The 20,843-nt window shown below is 62.1% G+C and overlaps 1 protein-coding gene across 3 annotated transcripts; it reads left to right on the top strand.

The window, feature by feature from the left end:
* Nucleotides 1-282: 282 nt before the first annotated feature.
* LOC135576989 (myosin heavy chain, embryonic smooth muscle isoform-like) lies at nucleotides 283-20,774 on the top strand. Of its 3 annotated transcripts, none has more exons than XM_065044438.1 (11): nucleotides 283-396; nucleotides 492-648; nucleotides 1,182-1,232; nucleotides 1,603-1,764; nucleotides 2,097-2,225; nucleotides 2,793-2,881; nucleotides 5,978-6,074; nucleotides 9,713-9,909; nucleotides 14,615-14,723; nucleotides 17,354-17,526; nucleotides 20,241-20,770. In XM_065044438.1, exons 1-11 carry the CDS (start codon nucleotides 308-310, stop codon nucleotides 20,578-20,580), a joined length of 1,593 nt encoding a protein of 530 aa, XP_064900510.1. In that variant the 5' UTR covers nucleotides 283-307; the 3' UTR covers nucleotides 20,581-20,770. The 3 variants fall into 3 exon arrangements, with proteins under 3 accessions (XP_064900510.1, XP_064900512.1, XP_064900511.1); XM_065044440.1 differs by having other exon boundaries at nucleotides 2,737-2,881; nucleotides 20,241-20,383; XM_065044439.1 differs by lacking the exons at nucleotides 2,793-2,881; nucleotides 5,978-6,074 and having other exon boundaries at nucleotides 20,241-20,774.
* Nucleotides 20,775-20,843: the final 69 nt, after the last annotated feature.

Raw genomic sequence — 20,843 nt, forward strand, 5'->3', positions numbered from 1 at the left:
TGCCCGGACGCCTGGGTCCCTCAGGCAAAGGCCGGGTGGTGACACCCCAGGGCAGGAGCTGGTGGAGCTGAACTGATCTCTGGGGACATGGGTGTGCCTGGGGGAGGTGCCCGGACGCCTGGGTCCCTCAGGAAGGTGCCCGGACGCCTGGGTCCCTCAGGCAAGGGTGGGTGGTGACGCCTTGGGCAGGAGCTGGTGGAGCTGAATTGATCTCTGGGGACACGGGTGTGCCCGGGGGGGGGGGTGGGGGGTGGGCGGGATCTGAGCCCTGGGGGTGGGGGAGGTGCCCGGACGCCTGGGTCCTCCCATGCCCATGGCCTGGGTGGCACCAGGAGCTCCCGGACGCCTGGGTCCCACGGTCCTGGGCTCGGCATCACAGGGACAGACCCGCAGCAGGTGAGGGGACCCAGGCGTCCGGGAGTTCCTGGTGCCACCCAGGCCATGGACACGGGAGGACCCAGGCGTCCGGGCATCTCCCCCACTCCCTACAGGGACCCAGGCATCCGAGTCCATCGGGAGCCGTCAGGGGGACCCAGGCGTCCGGGTTATTGTAGGGTCCCTGTTATTGCAGGGGCACCCCCCCCCTCAACTTGTGCCATGGTGGACGAGGGTGACAAAGGACAACGTGGCCCCACCAGACTGGGGCAGGTGAGTGGGACCCAGGCGTCCGGGGGGGACCCAGGTGTCCGGGGGGACCCAGGCATCCGTGAGGGACACAGGTGTCTGGGGGGGACCCAGGAGTCCGGGGAAGCCTCGTCCCCCATGGGGTTACCCAGAGGTCTGGGGGAGGGGGGGACACAGATATTTGGAGGACCCCCCACCCAGAGGACCCAGGCATCCGGGCTCCCTCCCCCCCAACTCGGCTGGGGACCCAGGCATCCGGGCGCCCCCTCCCCTGGCCCCACTGGCCCCAGTCCAGGCCTGGGACTGGAATTAGGGCACGGGGCGGGGAAAGGGAACCCAGGCGTCCGGGAGCCCTCAGCTCCCCTCCCCCACACTGTGGGAAGGGACCCAGGCGTCCAGGCAGCCCCTCCCCCCCACCCCACCCCAGCTGTCCCCCCCGAAGGGACCCGGGTGTACCTTTCACCCATGGGACCCTAAGGGGTGGAGCCCGGACACCTGGGTCCCCCGGACGCCTGGGTCCCCTGTGCTGCCTCACCCCAGGCCCCCTCCCCCACCAGGCACAGGATCGCAGGGACCTGGAGGCGGAGCTTCGGGAACTGAGCAACAAGGTGGGTGGGGCCTGGGGCTGTCCATCACCATGGTGGGCGGGACATAGAGCTGTCCATCACCCTGGAGGGTGGAGCCCGGGGTTGTCCATCACCCTGGTGGGCGGGGCCTGGGGCTGTCCATCACACCGGTGGGCGGAGCATTGGTCTCTCCATCACCATGGTGGGCGGGGCATTGGGCTCTCCATCACCCTGGTGGGCGGGGTGTGGGGCTGTCCATCACCCCGGTGGGCGGAGCATTGGGCTCTCCATCAACCTGGTGGGTGGGGCCTGGCTCTATCTATCATCCTGGTGGGTGGGGCATGTGGCTGTCCATCACCCTGGTGGGCGGGGCATGGGGCTGTCACTCACCGCCTATCCCCACCCCCCACAGTTGGCAGCGCTGGGGCGGAGCCTGGTGGTGGAAAGGGGGCGGAGCCTGGCAGCAGGCGGGGCCTTGAGGGCACTGGAGATCGCAGTGGGTGGAGCCCAGGCCCGGATGGGCGGAGCCTGCCGAGCACGAGACCGGGCCTGCGAGCGCCTGCGTCAGCAGCAGGTGGGCGGGGCCTGAGAGAGGGTGGAGCCTCTGGCTGGGCCAATCGGAAGGCGTGGCTGATGTAGAGGGAGGAGTGGGTGACACTGGGGGGGTGAAAAGGGACCTGGGGGGTCGTAGGGACGGCGGGATGAGCATGAAAAAGGGTTTAGTTCAGATACTGTCAGGATATACTTGGGGAACATATATATATATATAATATATAATATATACAGCCATAGCACCCTGAGAACGCCTGATCTGGGAAGCTAAGCAGGGTCAGGCCCGGTCAGTGCTTGGATGGGAGACCATATATATGGTGTCCTGGTGATGTCCTCAATGGTGCCCGCCCCCAGGAGGCGGAGCATGTGCTGTGGGCGGAGCTTGAGGCTGCCCGCCGGGCCCGGGCGGAGGCGGAGCTCCGGGCGCAGGAGGCGGAGTCAGCGCGGCGGGCCAGGGAGGCGGAGCTGGAGCGGCTGCGGCAGGTGGGCGGGGCCGAGGGGCGGGGTTATGGGGGTGGAGCTATTGGGCACATTGGTTGGGCTGCAAGGATGGGGCGGGGCTAATGGAGAAGGCGGGTCTAATACAGAAGGGCGGGGCTAAGGGATCATGGGGCGGAGCTAATGGGCACGGGGCGGGGCTAATGGAGAAGGGCGGAGTTGATAGAGAGGGCGGGGCTAATGGGCACGGGGCGGGGCTAATGCAGAAGGGCGGGGTTAATAGAGATGGGCGGGGCTAAGGTGCCACAGGGTGGGGTTTATGGGCATGGGGTGGGGCTAAGGGACTATGGGGCGGGGCTAATTGAGAAGGGCGGGACTAATTGACACAGGGCGGGGCTAATGGAGAAGGGCGGAGTTGATAGAGAGGGCGGGGCTAATGGGCACGGGGCGGGGCTAATGCAGAAGGGCGGGGTTAATGGAGAAGGGCGGGGCTACGGGATCATGGGGTGGGGCTAATGGAGGGGCGGGGCTAAGGGTCCATAGGGCGGGTCTCTAGGCTCACGGGGGTGGGCGTGGCCTGTGGGGGCGTGTCCGCGGCGGCCCCGCCCGCAGGCGCTGTGTGCGGCCCAGCATGCCCGGCGGCGGGCGGAACAGGAGCGCGATGACGTCGCTGCCCGAGTGCCCCGCCCCCCCGGCCCCACGTGAGTGCCACGCCCCCTCCCTGGACACGCCCCCTCCCCGGCCACGCCCACAGGCTGAGAGGTGGCCCTACAGTGTCCCCTATAGCCCCCATAGTTCATCCCCTACAGCCCCTATCGTGCGTCCCCTATAGCCCCCATAGCACATGCCCTCCAGCCCCTATAGCATGTCCCCTACAGCCCCTATAGTGTGACCCCTATAGTGTGTCCCCTGTATCCCCCATAGCACATCCCCTACAGCCCCTATAGTGTGTTCCCTACAGCTCCTATAGTGTCACCCCTATAGGGTGTCCCCTGTAGCCCCCATAGCACATCCCCTATAGCCTCTATAGTACGTCCCCTATAGCCCCTATAGTGTGTCCCCCATAGCTTCCCAGCACAGCCCCTATAGCATGTCCCCTATAGCCCCCCTAGCACATCCCCTATGGCCTCTATAGTGTGTCCCCCATAGCCCCTCCAGCAGAACCCCTACAGCCCCTATAGTGTGTCCCCTATAGCCCCTATAGTGTGTTCCCTCTAGCCCCCATAGCACATCCCCTATAGCCCCTATAGCATGTCCCCTATAGCCCCTATAGCGTGTCCCACATAGCACAGCCCCTACATCCCCCATTGTACATCCCCTCCAGTCCCTATAGCGTGTCCCCTATAGCCCCTATAGTGTGTCCCCTGTAGTCCCCCAGCACAGCCCCTATAGCCCGTATAGCGTGTCCCCTACAGCCCCTATAATGTGTCCCCTATAGCCCCCATAGCACATCCCCTACAGCCCCTATAGTGTGTTCCCCATAGCCCCCATAGCACAGCCCCTATATCCCCCATTGTACATCCCCTCCAGCCCCCGTAGCATGTCCCTATAGCATGTCCCTATAGCATGTCCCCTATAGCGTGTCCCTATAGCGTGTCCCTATAGCATGTCCCCTATAGCGTGTACCCTATAGCGTGTCCCTATAGCATGTCCCTATAGCATGTCCCCTATAGCGTGTCCACTATAGCGTGTCCCTATAGCGTGTCCCTATAGCACGTCCCCTATAGTGTGTCCCTATAGCGTGTCCCTATAGCATGTCCCTATAGCATGTCCCCTATAGCACGTCCCCTATAGCGTGTCCCCTATAGCATGTCCCTATAGCGTGTCCCCTATAGCGTGTCCCTGTAGCGTGTCCCCTATAGTATGTCCCTATAGCATGTCCCCTATAGCGTGTCCCACATAGCACAGCCCCTATATCCCCCATCGTACATCCCCTCCAGCCCCCATAGCGTGTCCCTATAGCGTGTCCCTATAGCGTGTCCCCTATAGCGTGTCCCCTATAGCGTGTCCCTATAGCGTGTCCCCTATAGCATGTCCCCTATAGCGTGTCCCCTATAGCGTGTCCCTATAGCGTGTCCCTATAGCGTGTCCCCTATAGCGTGTCCCTATAGCGTGTCCCTATAGCGTGTCCCCTATAGCGTGTCCCTATAGCGTGTCCCCTATAGCATGTCCCCTATAGCGTGTCCCCTATAGCGTGTCCCTATAGCGTGTCCCTATAGTGTGTCCCCTATAGCGTGTCCCTATAGCATGTCCCCTATAGCGTGTCCCCTATAGCATGTCCCCTATAGCGTGTTCCTATGGCATGTCCCCTATAGCACGTCCCCTATAGCGTGTCCCCTATAGCGTGTCCCTATAGCATGTCCCTATAGCGTGTCCCCTATAGCGTGTCCCCTATAGCGTGTCCCTATAGCATGTCCCTATAGCATGTCCCCTATAGCGTGTCCCCTATAGCGTGTCCCTATAGCGTGTCCCCTATAGCGTGTCCCTATAGCATGTCCCTATAGCATGTCCCCTATAGCGTGTCCCCTATAGCATGTCCCCTATAGCGTGTCCCCTATAGCGTGTCCCCTATAGCGTGTCCCTATAGCATGTCCCTATAGCATGTCCCCTATAGCGTGTCCCCTATAGCGTGTCCCCTATAGCGTGTTCCTATGGCATGTCCCCTATAGCACGTCCCCTATAGCATGTCCCCTATAGCGTGTCCCTATAGCATGTCCCTATAGCATGTCCCCTATAGCGTGTCCCTATAGCGTGTCCCCTATAGCGTGACCCCTATAGCATGTCCCCTATAGCGTGTCCCTATAGCGTGTCCCCTATAGCGTGTCCCTATAGCATGTCCCCTATAGCGTGTCCCTATAGCGTGTCCCCTATAGCGTGTCCCCATAGCGTGTCCCTATAGCATGTCCCCTATAGCGTGTCCCCTATAGCGTGTCCCTATAGCGTGTCCCCTATAGCATGTCCCTTCTAGCGTGTCCCTATAGCGTGTCCCTATAGCATGTCCCCTATAGCGTGTCCCTATAGCATGTCCCCTATAGCCTGTCCCTATAGCATGTCCCCTATAGCGTGTCCCCTATAGCATGTCCCTTCTAGCGTGTCCCTATAGCGTGTCCCTATAGCATGTCCCCTATAGCGTGTCCCTATAGCATGTCCCCTATAGCCTGTCCCTATAGCATGTCCCCTATAGCGTGTCCCCTATAGCGTGTCCCTATAGCGTGTCCCTATAGCCTGTCCCTATAGCATGTCCCCTATAGCGTGTCCCCTATAGCGTGTCCCTATAGCGTGTCCCTATAGCGTGTCCCCTATAGCGTGTCCCCTATAGCGTGTCCCTATAGCATGTCCCCTATAGCCTGTCCCTATAGCATGTCCCCTATAGCGTGTCCCCTATAGCGTGTCCCTATAGCGTGTCCCCTATAGCATGTCCCTTCTAGCGTGTCCCTATAGCGTGTCCCTATAGCATGTCCCCTATAGCGTGTCCCTATAGCATGTCCCCTATAGCCTGTCCCTATAGCATGTCCCCTATAGCGTGTCCCCTATAGCATGTCCCTTCTAGCGTGTCCCTATAGCGTGTCCCTATAGCATGTCCCCTATAGCGTGTCCCTATAGCATGTCCCCTATAGCCTGTCCCTATAGCATGTCCCCTATAGCGTGTCCCCTATAGCGTGTCCCTATAGCGTGTCCCTATAGCCTGTCCCTATAGCATGTCCCCTATAGCGTGTCCCCTATAGCGTGTCCCTATAGCGTGTCCCTATAGCGTGTCCCCTATAGCGTGTCCCCTATAGCGTGTCCCCGCGCTGCAGGAGCCGGGTGTCCCCCGCGGGGCTGCAGGAGGCGCTGGCCGAGCGGCGGGAGCTCAACCAGCAGCTGCGCCTGCGGCTGCACCAGCGCCAGCTCCAGGTCACACCTATGGGGCACCTATGGGGCACCTATGGGGCACCTGTGGTGCCATGGGGGTCAGGGGGCACCTATGGGGCATCTATGGGGCGTTTATGGTGCCATGGGGGCGCTTATGGGGGCACTTATGGGGGTCAGGGGGTACCTATGGGGCATCTATGGGGCGTTTATGGTGCCATGGCGGCGCTTATGGGGGCACCTGTATGCGCCATGGGGGTCAGGTGGTACCTATGGGGGCATCTATGGGCGCCATGGGGGCAACTATGGGGTACCTATGGGTGCCATGGGGGTCAGGGGGCACCTATGGGGCATCTATGGGGCGCTTATGGTGCCATGGGGGCGCTTATGGGGGCACCTATGGGCGCCATGGGGTTCAGGGGGTACCTATGGGGCATCTATGGGGCGCTTATGGTGCCATGGGGGCGCTTATGGAGGCACATATGGGCGCCATGGGAGTCAGGGGGCACTTATGGAGCACCTATGGGGCACTTATGAGGCACCTATGGGCGCCATGGGGGCTCTTATTGGGATACCTATGGGTGCCATGGGGGTCAGGGGGTACCTATGGGGGCATCTATGGGCGCCAAGGGGGCGCTTATTGGGGTACCTATGGGAGCCATGGGGGTCAGGGGCACCTATGGGGCATCTATGGGGCGCTTATGGTGCCATGGCGGCGCTTATGGGGCATCTATGGGGGTCAGGGGGTACCTATGGGGGCATCTATGGGCGCCATGGGGTTGCTTATTGGGGTACCTATGGGTGCCATGGGGGTCAGGGGGCACCTATGGGGCATCTATGGGCACCATGGGGGCGCTTATGGGGGCACCTGTGGGTGCCATGGGGGTCAGGGGGCACTTATGGAGCACCTATGGAGCACCATGGGGGCACTTGTTGGGGTACCTATGGGAGCCATGGGGGTCAGGGGGTACCTATGGGGCATCTATGGGGCGCTTATGGTGCCATGGGGGCGCTTATGGGGGCACCTGTGGGTGCCATGGGGGTCAGAGGGCACTTATGGAGCACCTATGGGGCACTTATGAGGCACCTATGGGCGCCAAGGGGGCTCTTATTGGGATACCTATGGGTGCCATGGGGGTCAGGGGTACCTATGGGGGCATCTATGGGCGCCATGGGGGCAACTATGGGGTACCTATGGGTGCCATGGGGGTCAGGGGGCACCTATGGGGGCACCTATGGGGGCACCTATAGGTGCCATGGGGGCACTTATGGGGTATCTATGGGCGCCATGGGGCTCAGGGGGCACCTATGGGGGCATCTATGGGGCGCTTATGGTGCCATGGGGGTGCTTATGGGGGCATCTATAGGCGCCATGGGGGTCAGGGGAAACTTATGGAGCACCTATGGGGCACCTATGGGCGCCATGGGGGCACTTATTGCGGTACCTATGGGAGCCATGGGAGTCAGGGGGCACCTATGGGGCATCTATGGGGCGCTTATGGTGCCATGGCGGCGCTTATGGGGGCACCTGTGGGTGCCATGGGGGTCAGAGGGCACTTATGGAGCACCTATGGGGCACTTATGAGGCACCTATGGGCGCCAAGGGGGCTCTTATTGGGATACCTATGGGTGCCATGGGGGTCAGGGGGTACCTGTGGGGGCATCTATGGGCGCCATGGGGGCAACTATGGGATACCTATGGGTGCCATGGGGGTCAGGGGGCACCTATGGGGCATCTATGGGGCGCTTATGGTGCCATGGGGGCGCTTATGGTGGCACCTATGGGTGCCATGGGGATCAGGGGGCACCTATGGGGGCACCTATAGGTGCCATGGGGGCACTTATGGGGTATCTATGGGCGCCATGGGGCTCAGGGGGCACCTATGGGGGCATCTATGGGGGCGCCTATGGGGGTGGAGGGTGCTGGGGGTACTTTGGGTGCTGGGGGTGCACCCATGGGTGCTGTGGGGTCGGTGCGGCTCAGCAGTTGCACCCATGGGTGCTATGGGTACTATGGGTGCTAGGGGTGCACCCATGGGTGCTGTGGGGTCAGTGTGGCTCAGTGGGTGCACCCATGGGTGCTATGGGGACTATGGGTGCTAGGGGCGCACCCATGGGTGCTGTGGGGTCAGTGTGGCTCAGCGGGTGCACCCATGGGTGCTGTGGGTACTATGGGTGCTAGGGGTGCATCCATGGGTGCTGTGGGGTCAGTGCGGCTCAGCAGTTGCACCCATGGGTGCTATGGGTACTATGGGTGCTAGGGGTGCACCCATGGGTGCTGTGGGGTCAGTGTGGCTCAGCGGGTGCACCCATGGGTGCTGTGGGTACTATGGGTTCTAGGGGTGCACCCATGGGTGCTGTGGGGTCAGTGTGGCTCAGTGGGTGCACCCATGGGTGCTGTGGGTACTATGGGTGCTAGGGGTGCACCCATGGGTGCTGTGGGGTCAGTGTGGCTCAGCAGTTGCACCCATGGGTGCTATGGGTACTATGGGTGCTAGGGGTGCACCCATGGGTGCTGTGGGGTCAGTGTGGCTCAGCAGTTGCACCCATGGGTGCTATGGGTACTATGGGTGCTAGGGGTGCACCCATGTGTGCTGTGGGGTCAGTGTGGCTCAGCGGGTGCACCCATGGGTGCTGTGGGTACTATGGGTGCTAGGGGTGCACCCATGGGTGCTGTGGGGTCAGTGTGGCTCAGCAGTTGCACCCATGGGTGCTGTGGGTACTATGGGTGCTAGGGGTGCACCCATGGGTGCTGTGGGGTCAGTGTGGCTCAGCGGGTGCACCCATGGGTGCTGTGGGTACTATGGGTGCTAGGGGTGCACCCATGGGTGCGGTGGGGACACCGTGGGTGCTGTGGGGTCAGTGCGGCTCAGCAGTTGCACCCATGGGTGCTATGGGTACTATGGGTGCTAGGGGTGCACCCATGGGTGCTGTGGGGTCAGTGTGGCTCAGCGGGTGCACCCATGGGTGCTGTGGGTACTATGGGTGCTAGGGGTGCACCCATGGGTGCTGTGGGGTCAGTGTGGCTCAGCGGGTGCACCCATGGGTGCTATGGGTACTATGGGTGCTAGGGGTGCACCCATGGGTGCTGTGGGGTCAGTGTGGCTCAGCGGGTGCACCCATGGGTGCTATGGGTACTATGGGTGCTAGGGGTGCACCCGTGGGTGCTGTGGGGACACCGTGGGTGAGCAGGTGCACCCATGGGTGCTGTGGGTACTATGGGTGCTAGGGGTGCACCCATGGGTGCTGTGGGGACACTGTGGGTGCTGTGGGGTCAGTGCGGCTCAGTGGGTGCACCCATGGGTGCTGTGGGGTCAGTGTGGCTCAGTGGGTGCACCCATGGGTGCTGTGGGTACTATGGGTGCTAGGGGTGCACCCATGGGTGCTGTGTGGACACCGTGGGTGATCAGCCACACCCATGGGTGCTGTGGGGACACCGTGGGTGAGCAGGTGCACCCATGGGTGCTGTGGGTACTATGGGTGCTAGGGGTGCACCCATGGGTGCTGTGGGGTCAGTGTGGCTCAGCGGGTGCACCCATGGGTGCTGTGGGTACTATGGGTGCTAGGGATGCACCCATGGGTGCTGTGGGTACTATGGGTGCTAGGGGTGCACCCATGGGTGCTGTGGAGTCATTGTGGCCCAGTGGGTGCACCCATGGGTGCTGACCGCCGTCCCCGTGCAGGTGCAGGAGCTGCGGCTGGCGCTGGAGGCCGCGGGGACGCGGGCGCGGGAGGCGGGTGACGCCGTGGCCCGGCTGGAGCGGGAGCAGCGGGCGCTGCGGGGGCGGCTGCAGCACCCATGGGTGCCCCCCGGCCGCACCGAGCCCGCCCTGCGCGCCCGCTGCCAGCACCTGCAGGAGCTGCTGCACAGAGAGGCCGGGTCAGCGCGGACGGGGCCCTTGGGTGCTCCAGGGTGGTCATGGGTGGTCATGGGTGGTCATGGGTGGTCCAAGGTGGTCCCAAGGTGGTCCCAGGGGGCTCTTGGGTGGTCATGGGTGGCCCAAGGTGGTCCCAAGGTGGTCCCAGGGGGCTCTTGGGTGGCCCCAGGGTGGTCATGGGTGGCCAAAGGTGGTCCCAAGTTGGTCCCAAGGGGCTCTTGGGTGGCCCCAGGGTGGTCATGGGTGGTCATGGGTGGCCCAAGGTGGTCCCAAGATGGTTCCAGGGGGCTCTTGGGTGGTCATGGGTGGTCATGGGTGGTCTTGGGTGGCCCAAGGTGGTCCCAAGGTGGTCCCAAGGGGCTCTTGGGTGGCTCCAGGGTGGTCTTGGGTGGTCATGGGTGGTCCAAGGTGGTCCCAAGGTGGTCCCAGGGGGCTCTTGGGTGGTCATGGATGGTCATGGGTGGCCCAAGGTGGTCCCAAGATGGTTCCAGGGGGCTCTTGGGTGGTCATGGGTGGTCATGGGTGGCCCAAGGTGGTCCCAAGATGGTTCCAGGGGGCTCTTGGGTGGTCATGGGTGGTCATGGGTGGTCATGGGTGGCCCAAGGTGGTCCCAAGATGGTCCCAAGGGGCTCTTGGGTGGCCCCAGGGTGGTCATGGGTGGCCCAAGATGGTCCCAAGGTGGTCCCAGGGGGCTCTTGGGTGGTCATGGGTGGTCTTGGGTGGTCATGGGTGGCCCAAGGTGGTCCCAAGATGGTCCCAAGGGGCTCTTGGGTGGTCATGGGTGGTCCAAAGATGGTCCCAAGTTGGTCCCAAGGGGCTCTTGGGTGGTCATGGGTGGTCTTGGGTGGTCATGGGTGGCCCAAGGTGGTTCCAAGATGGTCCCAAGGGGCTCTTGGGTGGTCATGGGTGGTCATGGGTGGTCATGGGTGGTCTTGGGTGGCCCAAGGGGGTCCCAAGGTGGTCTCAAGATGGTCCCAAGGGGCTCTTGGGTGGCCTCAGGGTGGTCATGGGTGGCCCAAGATGGTCCCAAGGTGGTCCCAGGGGGCTCTTGGGTGGTCATGGGTGGTCATGGGTGGTCATGGGTGGCCCAAGGTGGTCCCAAGATGGTCCCAAGGTGCTCTTGGGTGGTCATGGGTGGTCCAAAGATGGTCCCAAGTTGGTCCCAAGGGGCTCTTGGGTGGCTCCAGGGTGGTCTTGGGTGGTCATGGGTGGCCCAAGGTGGTCCCAGGGGGCTCTTGGGTGGTCATGGGTGGCCCAAGATGGTCCCAAGATGGTCCCAAGGTGGTTCTGGGCGGCTCTTGGGTGGCCCCAGGGTGGTCATGTGTGGTCTTGGGTGGCCCAAGGTGGTCCCAAGGTGGTCCCAAGGTGGTCCCAAGGGGCTCTTGGGTGGTCATGGGTGGTCATGGGTGGATAAGGTGGTCCCAAGATGGTCCCAAGGGGCTCTTGGGTGGCTCCAGGGTGGTCATGGGTGGTCATGGGTGGTCCAAGGTGGTCCCAAGGTGGTCCCAGGGGGCTCTTGGGTGGTCATGGGTGGCCCAAGGTGGTCCCAAGGTGGTCCCAAGGGGCTCTTGGGTGGCCCCAGGGTGGTCATGTGTGGTCATGGGTGGCCCAAGGTGGTCCCAAGGTGGTTCCAGGGGGCTCTTGGGTGGTCATGGGTGGTCTTGGGTGGTCATGGGTGGTCATGGGTGGTCCAAGGTGGTCCCAAGGTGGTCCCAGGGGGCTCTTGGGTGGTCATGGGTGGCCCAAGGTGGTCCCAAGGTGGTCCCAGGGGGCTCTTGGGTGGCCCCAGGGTGGTCATGGGTGGCCCAAGATGGTCCCAAGGTGGTCCCAGGGGGCTCTTGGGTGGTCATGGGGGGTCTTGGGTGGTCATGGGTGGCCCAAGGTGGTCCCAAGATGGTCCCAAGGGGCTCTTGGGTGGTCATGGGTGGTCATGGGTGGTCATGGGTGGTCTTGGGTGGCCCAAGGTGGTCCCAAGGTGGTCTCAAGATGGTCCCAAGGGGTTCTTGGGTGGCCTCAGGGTGGTCATGGGTGGCCCAAGATGGTCCGAAGATGGTCCCAGGGGGCTCTTGGGTGGTCATGGGTGGTCATGGGTGGCCCAAGATGGTCCAAAGATGGTCCCAGGGGGCTCTTGGGTGGTCATGGGTGGTCTTGGGTGGCCCAAGGTGGTCTCAAGATGGTCTCAAGGGGCTCTTGGGTGGTCATGGGTGGTCATGGGTGGCCCAAGGTGGTCCCAAGATGGTTCCAAGGGGCTCTTGGGTGGTCATGGGTGGCCCAAGGTGGTCCCAAGATGGTCCCAAGATGGTCCCAGGGGGGTCTTGGGTGGTCATGGGTGGCCCAAGGTGGTCCCAAGACGGTCCCAAGGGGCTCTTGGGTGACCCTAGGATGGTCTTGGTGCCATGTTGGTGCCATGGGACACCCGTGGGTGCCATAGGGAGGACATGAGGGACCCCTGGGTGCCATAGGGGTGACATGGGGGACACCCTTGGGTGCCATGGGGGTGACATGAGGGACACACCTGGGCACCATGTTGGTGCCATGGGACACCCTTGGGTGCCACGTGGGTCACATGGGACACCCATGGGCGCCATGGGGGTGACATGGGGGACACCCCTGGGCGCCATGTGGGTGACGTGGGGCACCCCTGGGCGCCATGTGGATGCCATGGGACACCCCTGGGCGCCATGTGGGTGCCATGGGACACCCCTGGGCGCCATGTGGGTCACATGGGACACCCTTGGGCGCCATGTGGGTGCCATGGGACACCCCTGGGCGCCATGTGGGTGCCATGGGACACCCCTGGGCGCCATGTGGGTCACATGGGACACCCATGGGCGCCATGTGGGTGACCTGGGACACCCCTGGGCACCATGTGGGTGCCATGGGACACCCCTGGGCGCCATGTGGGTGCCATGAGACACCCTTGGGTGCCATGTGGATGCCATGGGACACCCATGGGCACCATGTGGGTGCCATGGGACACCCCTGGGCGCCATGTGGGTGACGTGGGACACCCATGGGCGCCATGTTGGTGCCATGGGACACCCTTGGGTGCCATGTGGGTCACATGGGACACCCCTGGGCGCCATGTGGGTGACCTGGGACACCCATGGGTGCCATGTGGGTCACATGGGACACCCCTGGGCATCATGTTGGTGCCATGGGACACCCATGGGCGCCATGTGGGTCACATGGGACACCCCTGGGCGCCATGTGGGTGCCGTGGGACGCCCATGGGCGCCATGTGGGTTGCATGGGACACCCCTGGGCGCCATGTGGGTCACATGGGACACCCATGGGCGCCATGTGGGTGCCATGGGACACCGCTGGGCGCCATGTGGGTGCCATGGGACACCCCTGGGCGCCATGTGGGTGACGTGGGACACCCCTGGGCGCCATGTGGGTGCCATGGGACACCCATGGGCACCATGTGGATGCCATGGGACACCCATGGGCGCCATGTGGGTGACGTGGGGCACCCCTGGGCACCATGTGGGTGCCATGGGACCCCCCTGGGCGCCATGTGGATGCCATGGGACACCCCTGGGTGCCATGTGGGTCACATGGGACACCCCTGGGCGCCATATGGGTGCCGTGGGACACCCATGGGCACCATGTGGATGCCATGGGACACCCTTGGGTGCCATGTGGGTGCCATGGGACCCCCCTGGGCGCCATGTGGGTCACATGGGACCCCCCTGGGCGCCATGTGGGTGCCATGGGACACCCATGGGCGCCATGTGGGTCACATGGGACACCCCTGGGCACCATGTGGGTGCCATGGGACACCCCTGGGCGCCATGTGGGTCACATGGGACACCCCTGGGCGCCATGTGGGTGACCTGGGACACCCCTGGGCACCATGTGGGTGCCATGGGACACCCCTGGGCGCCATGTGGGTGCCATGAGACACCCTTGGGTGCCATGTGGATGCCATGGGACACCCCTGGGCGCCATGTGGGTGCCATGGGACACCCCTGGGCGCCATGTGGGTGACGTGGGACACCCATGGGTGCCATGTGGGTCACATGGGACACCCATGGGCGCCATGTTGGTGCCATGGGACACCCTTGGGTGCCATGTGGGTCACATGGGACACCCCTGGGCGCCATGTGGGTCACATGGGACACCCCTGGGCATCATGTTGGTGCCATGGGACACCCTTGGGTGCCATGTGGGTCACATGGGACCCCCCTGGGAGCCATGTGGATGCCATGGGACACCCATGGGCGCCATGTGGGTGTCATGGGACAACCTTGGGTGCCATGTGGGTCACATGGGACACCCCTGGGCACCATGTGGGTGACGTGGGACACCCATGGGCGCCATGTGGATGCCATGGGACACCCCTGGGCGCCATGTGGGTCACGTGGGACCCCCCTGGGCGCCATGTGGGTGCCATGGGACACCCTTGGGCGCCATGTGGGTGCCATGGGACACCCATGGGTGCCATGTAGGTCACATGGGACACCCATGGGCGCCATGTGGATGCCATTGGACACCCATGGGCGCCATGTGGGTGACGTGGGACCCCCCTGGGAGCCATGTGGGTCACATGGGACCCCCCTGGGCGCCATGTGGGTGCCATGGGACACCTATGGGCGCCATGTGGGTGACGTGGGGCACCCCTGGGCGCCATGTGGGTGCCATGGGACACCCATGGGCTCCATGTGGGTGACGTGGGGCACCCCTGGGTGCCGCGGTCCGCAGGGCGCGGGCGGCGCTGTCGCGGTCGTGCCGGGTGGCCGGGCGGCGCCTGCGGGCGCTGCTGCTGGAGGCCGAGGAGCAGCGGCTGCGGGGACAGTGCCACCGCCTGCAGGTGACACCGCGGGTGACATCACCAGTGACATCACGGTGACGTCACTGTGGGGGCGGGGGGGGGGTGATGTCGCGGGGTGGGGGGGAACCCCATGTGGGGGGTGGGAGGGCAGAGAGGGGTCGCCCCGTGGCACCCTGGGACTCCCATGTCCCTCGTGTCACCTCATCCCCATGTCCCCATGTCCCCCTGTCTGTCCCCATGTCCCATGTCCCATGTCCCCCTGTCCCATATCCCCATGTCCCCATGTCCCCTGTCTGTCCCATATCCCCATGTCCCCATGTCCCCATGTCCCATATCCCCACGTCCCATATCCTCATGTCCCCATGTCCCCATATCCCATGTCCCCATGTCCCATATCCCACATCCCATATCCCCATGTCCCCTGTCTGTCCCATATCCCCATGTCCTCATGTCCCATATCCCCATGTCCCCTGTCCCATGTCCCCATATCCCCATATCCCCACGTCCCATATCCTCATGTCCCCATGTCCCATATCCCCATGTACCCATGTCCCATGTCCCATATCCCAATGTCCCCATGACCCCATATCCCATATCCCCATGTCCCCTGTCTGTCCCATGTCCCATATCCCCACATCCCATATCCCATGTCCCCACGTCCCCATGTCCCCATGTCCCATATCCCATATCCCATATCCCATATCCCATATCCCAATGCCCCCATGTCCCCATGTCCCATGTCCCCATGTCCCCATGTCCCCATGTCCCCATGTCCCATATCCCATGTCCCCATGTCCCCACGTCCCATATCCCATATCCCCATGTCCCCATATCCCATATCCCAATGTCCCCATGTCCCCATGTCCCCACGTCCCCGTGTCCCATGTCCCCATATCCCCACGTCCCATATCCCATGTCCCCATGTCCCATATCCCATGTCCCCATGTCCCATATCCCATGTCCCCATGTCCCCACGTCCCATATCCCATATCCCATATCCCATATCCCCATGCCCCCATATCCCATATCCCAATGTCCCCATGTCCCATATCCCCATGTCCCCATATCCCCACGTCCCATATCTCATGTCCCCATGTCCCCATGTCCCATATCCCAATGTCCCCATGTCCCATATCCCCACGTCCCATATCCCCATGTCCCCATGTCCCATATCCCATGTCCCCATGTCCCCATGTCCCCATGTCCCCATGTCCCCATGTCCCCATATCCCATATCCCATATCCCAATGCCCCCATGTCCCCATGTCCCATATCCTCATGTCCCATGTCCCATGTCCCATATCCTCATGTCCCATATCCCATATCCCAATGTCCCCACGTCCCATATCCCATGTCCCCATGTCCCCTGTCTGTCCCATGTCCCATATCCCCACGTCCCATATCCCATGTCCCCACGTCCCCATGTCCCCACATCCCATATCCCATGTCCCCATATCCCAATGTCCCCATGTCCCATATCCCATATCCCCATGTCCCCATGTCCCATATCCCCATGTCCCCATGTCCCCATATCCCCATGTCCCCATGTCCCATATCCCATGTCCCCATGTCCCCATGTCCCCATGTCCCCATGTCCCCATGTCCCCATATCCCATATCCCATATCCCATATCCCAATGCCCCCATGTCCCCATGTCCCATATCCCAATGCCCCCATGTCCCCATGTCCCCATGTCCCCATATCCCCACGTCCCATATCCTCATGTCCCCATATCCCATACCCCCATGTACCCACGTCCCATATCCAATGTCCCCATATCCCCATGTCCCCATGTCCCATATCCCATATCCCATATCCCATATCCCATATCCCATATCCCAATGTCCCCATGTCCCCATGTCCCCATGTCCCCGTGTCCCATGTCCCATATCCCCATGTCCCCATATCCCCACGTCCCATATCCCAATGCCCCCATGTCCCCATGTCCCCATGTCCCCATATCCCATATCCCATATCCCAATGCCCCCATGTCCCATGTCCCATATCCCCATGTCCCCATATCCCCACGTCCCATATCCGATGTCCCGATGTCCCCACGTCCCATATCCCATATCCCCACGTCCCATATCCCCATGCCCCGATATCCCATATCCCATATCCCATATCCCATATCCCCATATCCCAATGTCCCCATGCCCCCATATCCCATATCCCAATGTCCCCATATCCCATGTCCCCATATCCCAATGTCCCCATATCCCATGTCCCCATATCCCAATGTCCCCATATCCTCATGTCCCCATATCCCATATCCCCATATCCCCCCGTCCCATATCCCATGTCCCCATGTCCCCATGTCCCATATCCCAATGTCCCCATGTCCCATATCCCATGTCCCATATCCCCATGTCCCATGTCTGTCCCATATCCCCATGTCCCCACGTCCCATATCCCATGTCCCCATGTCCCCACGTCCCATATCCCATGTCCCCATATCCCATATCCCATATCCCATATCCCATATCCCCATGTCCCAATATCCCATGTCCCATATCCCCACGTCCCATATCCCACATCCCCTGTGTGTCCCCTGTGTGTCCCCTGTGTGTCCCCTGTGTGTCCCCTGGTGTCCCCTGGTGTCCCCGGTGTGTCCCCTGTGTGTCCCCTGTGTGTCCCCTGGTGTCCCCTGTGTGTCCCCGGTGTCCGCAGGCGCAGTCCCTGCTCTCGCACTGTGCGTGGCTGGGGGAGCGCGTGGCCGCGGTGGCCGCGGGGACGGGGGCGGCGCTGGCCCAGGGGCGGCAGCTGCGCCGGGCGCTCGAGGCCGCGGGGGACGGGGCCGCGGTGGCCACGCGACAGGTGGCCGCGCTGCGCGCCCGCCTCAGGTGGGACCTATGGACCCTATAGGCTCCCTATGGCACCCCAGGCCCCCTACAGCACCCTAGAGACCCTATGGGCTCCCTATGGCACCCCCAGGGCCCCATAGAGCACCCTAGAGACCCTATAGGCTCCCTATGGCACCCCCAGGGCCCCTAGAGCACTCTATAGATCCTATAGGCTCCCTATGGCACCCCCAGACCCCCTAGAGCACTCTATAGATCCTGTAGGCTCCCTATGGCACCCCCAGGCCCCCTAGAGCACCCTAGAGACCCTATAGGCTCCCTATGGCACCCCCAGGCCCCCTAGAACACCCCCAGGGCCCCATAGAGCCCCCTAGATACCCTATAGGCTCCCTATGGCACCCCCAGGCCCCCTAGAGACCCTATAGGCTCCCTATGGCACCCCCAGGGCCCCTACAGCACCCTAGAGACCCTATAGGCTCCCTATGGCACCCCCAGGGCCCCTAGAGCACCCTAGAGACCCTATGGGCTCCCTATGGCACCCCCAGGCCCCCTAGAGCACCCTAGAGACCCTATAGGCTCCCTATGGCACCCCCAGGCCCCCTAGAGCACCCTAGAGACCCTATAGGCTCCCTATGGCACCCCCAGGCCCCTTAGAGCACCCTAGAGATCCTATAGGCTCCCTATGGCACCCCCAGGGTCCCTAGAGCACCCTAGAGACCCTATAGGCTCCCTATGGCACCCCCAGGCCCCCTAGAGACCCTATAGGCTCCCTATGGCACCCCCAGGCCCCCTAGAACACCCCCAGGGCCCCATAGAGCCCCCTAGATACCCTATAGGCTCCCTATGGCACCTCCAGGGCCCCTAGAGCACCCCCAGACCCCCTAGAGATCCTATAGGCTCCCTAAGGCACCCCCAGGGCCCCCTAGAGCACCCTAGAGACCCTATAGGTTCCCTATGGCACCCCCAGGGCCCCTAGAGCACCCTAGAGACCCTATGGGCTCCCTATGGCACCCCCAGACCCCCTAGAGCACCCTATAGATCCTATAGGCTCCCTGCAGCACCCCGAGACCCCTTTGATGTCTCTTTAGAGCACCCTATAGATCCTATAGGCTCCCTACAGCACCCCCAGGCCCCCTCAAGCTCCCTATAGATCCTATAGGCTCCTTACACCCTTAGAGACCCCACAGTCCCCTAAACAGCCCCATAGTCCCCCATAGACCCCATAGACACCCATAGTCCCCTATAGACCCCATAGACCCCTCCGGACCCCATAGCCCACCCCATAGTCCCCTATAGACACCATAGTCCCCTATAGCCCTCTAGTAGTCCACTATAGCCCCATAGTCCCCTATAGCCCCCATAGACCCCCATTGTCCCTCAGTAATTCCCTATAGCCTCAGAGTCCCCTGTAGACCCCTACAGCCCCCATAGTCCCCTATAGAACCCATAGACCCCTACAGACCCCATAGCCCCCCATAGTCCCCTATAGACCCCATAGTCCCCTATAGACCCCGTAGACCCCTACAGACCCCATAGCCCCCCATAGTCCCCTATAGACCCCATAGTCCCCTATAGCCCCCTAGTAGTCCACTATAGTCCCCTATAGCCCCCATAGTCCCCTATAGAACCCATAGACCCCTACAGACCCCATAGCCCCCTATAGTCTCCTATAGACCCTATAGTCCCCTATAGACCCTGTAGACCCCTACAGACCCCATAGCCCCCCATAGTCCCCTATAGACCCCATAATCCCCTATAGACCCCCATTGTCCCCCAGTAATTCCCTATAGCCTCATAGCCCCCTATAGAACCCATAGACCCCTACAGACCCCATAGCCCCCATAGTCCCCTATAGACCCCATAGTCCCCTATAGCCCCCTAGTAGTCCACTATAGTCCCCTATAGCCCCCATAGTCCCCTATAGAACCCATAGACCCCTACAGACCCCATAACCCCCTATAGTCCCCTATAGACCCCATAGTCCCCTATAGACCCCGTAGACCCCTACAGACCCCATAGCCCCCCATAGTCCCCTATAGACCCCATAGACCCCTACAGACCCCATACCTCCCATAGTCCCCTATAGCCCCCATATTCCCCTATAGAACCCATAGACCCCTACAGACCCCATAGCCCCCTATAGTCCCCATAGCCCCCTATAGTCCCCTATAGACCCCATAGTCCCCTATAGACCCGTAGACCCCTACAGACCCCATAGCCCCCTATAGTCCCCATAGCCCCCTATAGTCCCCTATAGACCCCATAGTCCCCTATAGCCCCCTAGTAGTCCACTATAGTCCCCTATAGCCCCCATAGTCCCCTATAGAACCCATAGACCCCTACAGACCCCATAACCCCCTATAGTCCCCTATAGACCCCATAGTCCCCTATAGACCCCGTAGACCCCTACAGACCCCATACCTCCCATAGTCCCCTATAGCCCCCATATTCCCCTATAGAACCCATAGACCCCTACAGACCCCATAGCCCCCTATAGTCCCCATAGCCCCCTATAGTCCCCTATAGACCCCATAGTCCCCTATAGACCCGTAGACCCCTACAGACCCCATAGTCCCCCATAGTCCCCTATAGACCCCATAGTCCCCTATAGACCCCATAGTCCCCTATAGCCCCCTAGTAGACCACTATAGTCCCCTATAGCCCCCATAGTCTCCTATAGAACCCATAGACCCCTATAGACCCCATAGACCCCATAGTCGCCTATAGCCCCCTATAGACCCCTCTTCACCCCCCAGGTGTGACCCGCTGACCCTGTCCCGCACCGTGCGCCGCATCCTGCGCGGGGACGACGAGGACGAGGACACTGGGGACAGCGGGGACAGCGGGGACAGTGGGGACAGTGGGGACAGTGGGGACAATGGGGACATTGGGGACATTGGGGACAATGGGGACAATGGGGACAATGGGGGCAATGGGGACAATGGGGGCAATGGGGACAATGGGGGCAATGGGGTCAGCAGGGACAATGGGGGCAATGGGGACAATGGGGGCAATGGGGACAATGGGGCCCTTGAAACCATCCCCGGCTTTGGGGGGACCCTTGAAACTGCCCCCAGCCTTGGGGGGAACCCTTGAAACCACCCCCAGGCTTGTTGGGGGAACCCTTGAAAACACTCTCAGCCTTGGGGGGACCCTTGAAACTGCCCCAGGCTTGGGGGGACCCTTGAAACTGCCCTCAGCCTTGGGGGGGACCCTTGAAACCACCCCCAGGCTTGGGGGGAACCCTTGAAACTGCCCTCAGCCTTGGGGGGACCCTTGAAACTGCCCCAGGCTTGGGGGGGACCCTTGAAACCGCTCCCAGCCTTGGGGGGAACCCTTGAAACCACTCCCAGCCTTGG

The sequence above is a fragment of the Columba livia genome, chromosome 39 (genome assembly GCF_036013475.1).
Source record: "Columba livia isolate bColLiv1 breed racing homer chromosome 39, bColLiv1.pat.W.v2, whole genome shotgun sequence".
NCBI classification, from domain to species: Eukaryota; Metazoa; Chordata; class Aves; order Columbiformes; family Columbidae; genus Columba; species Columba livia.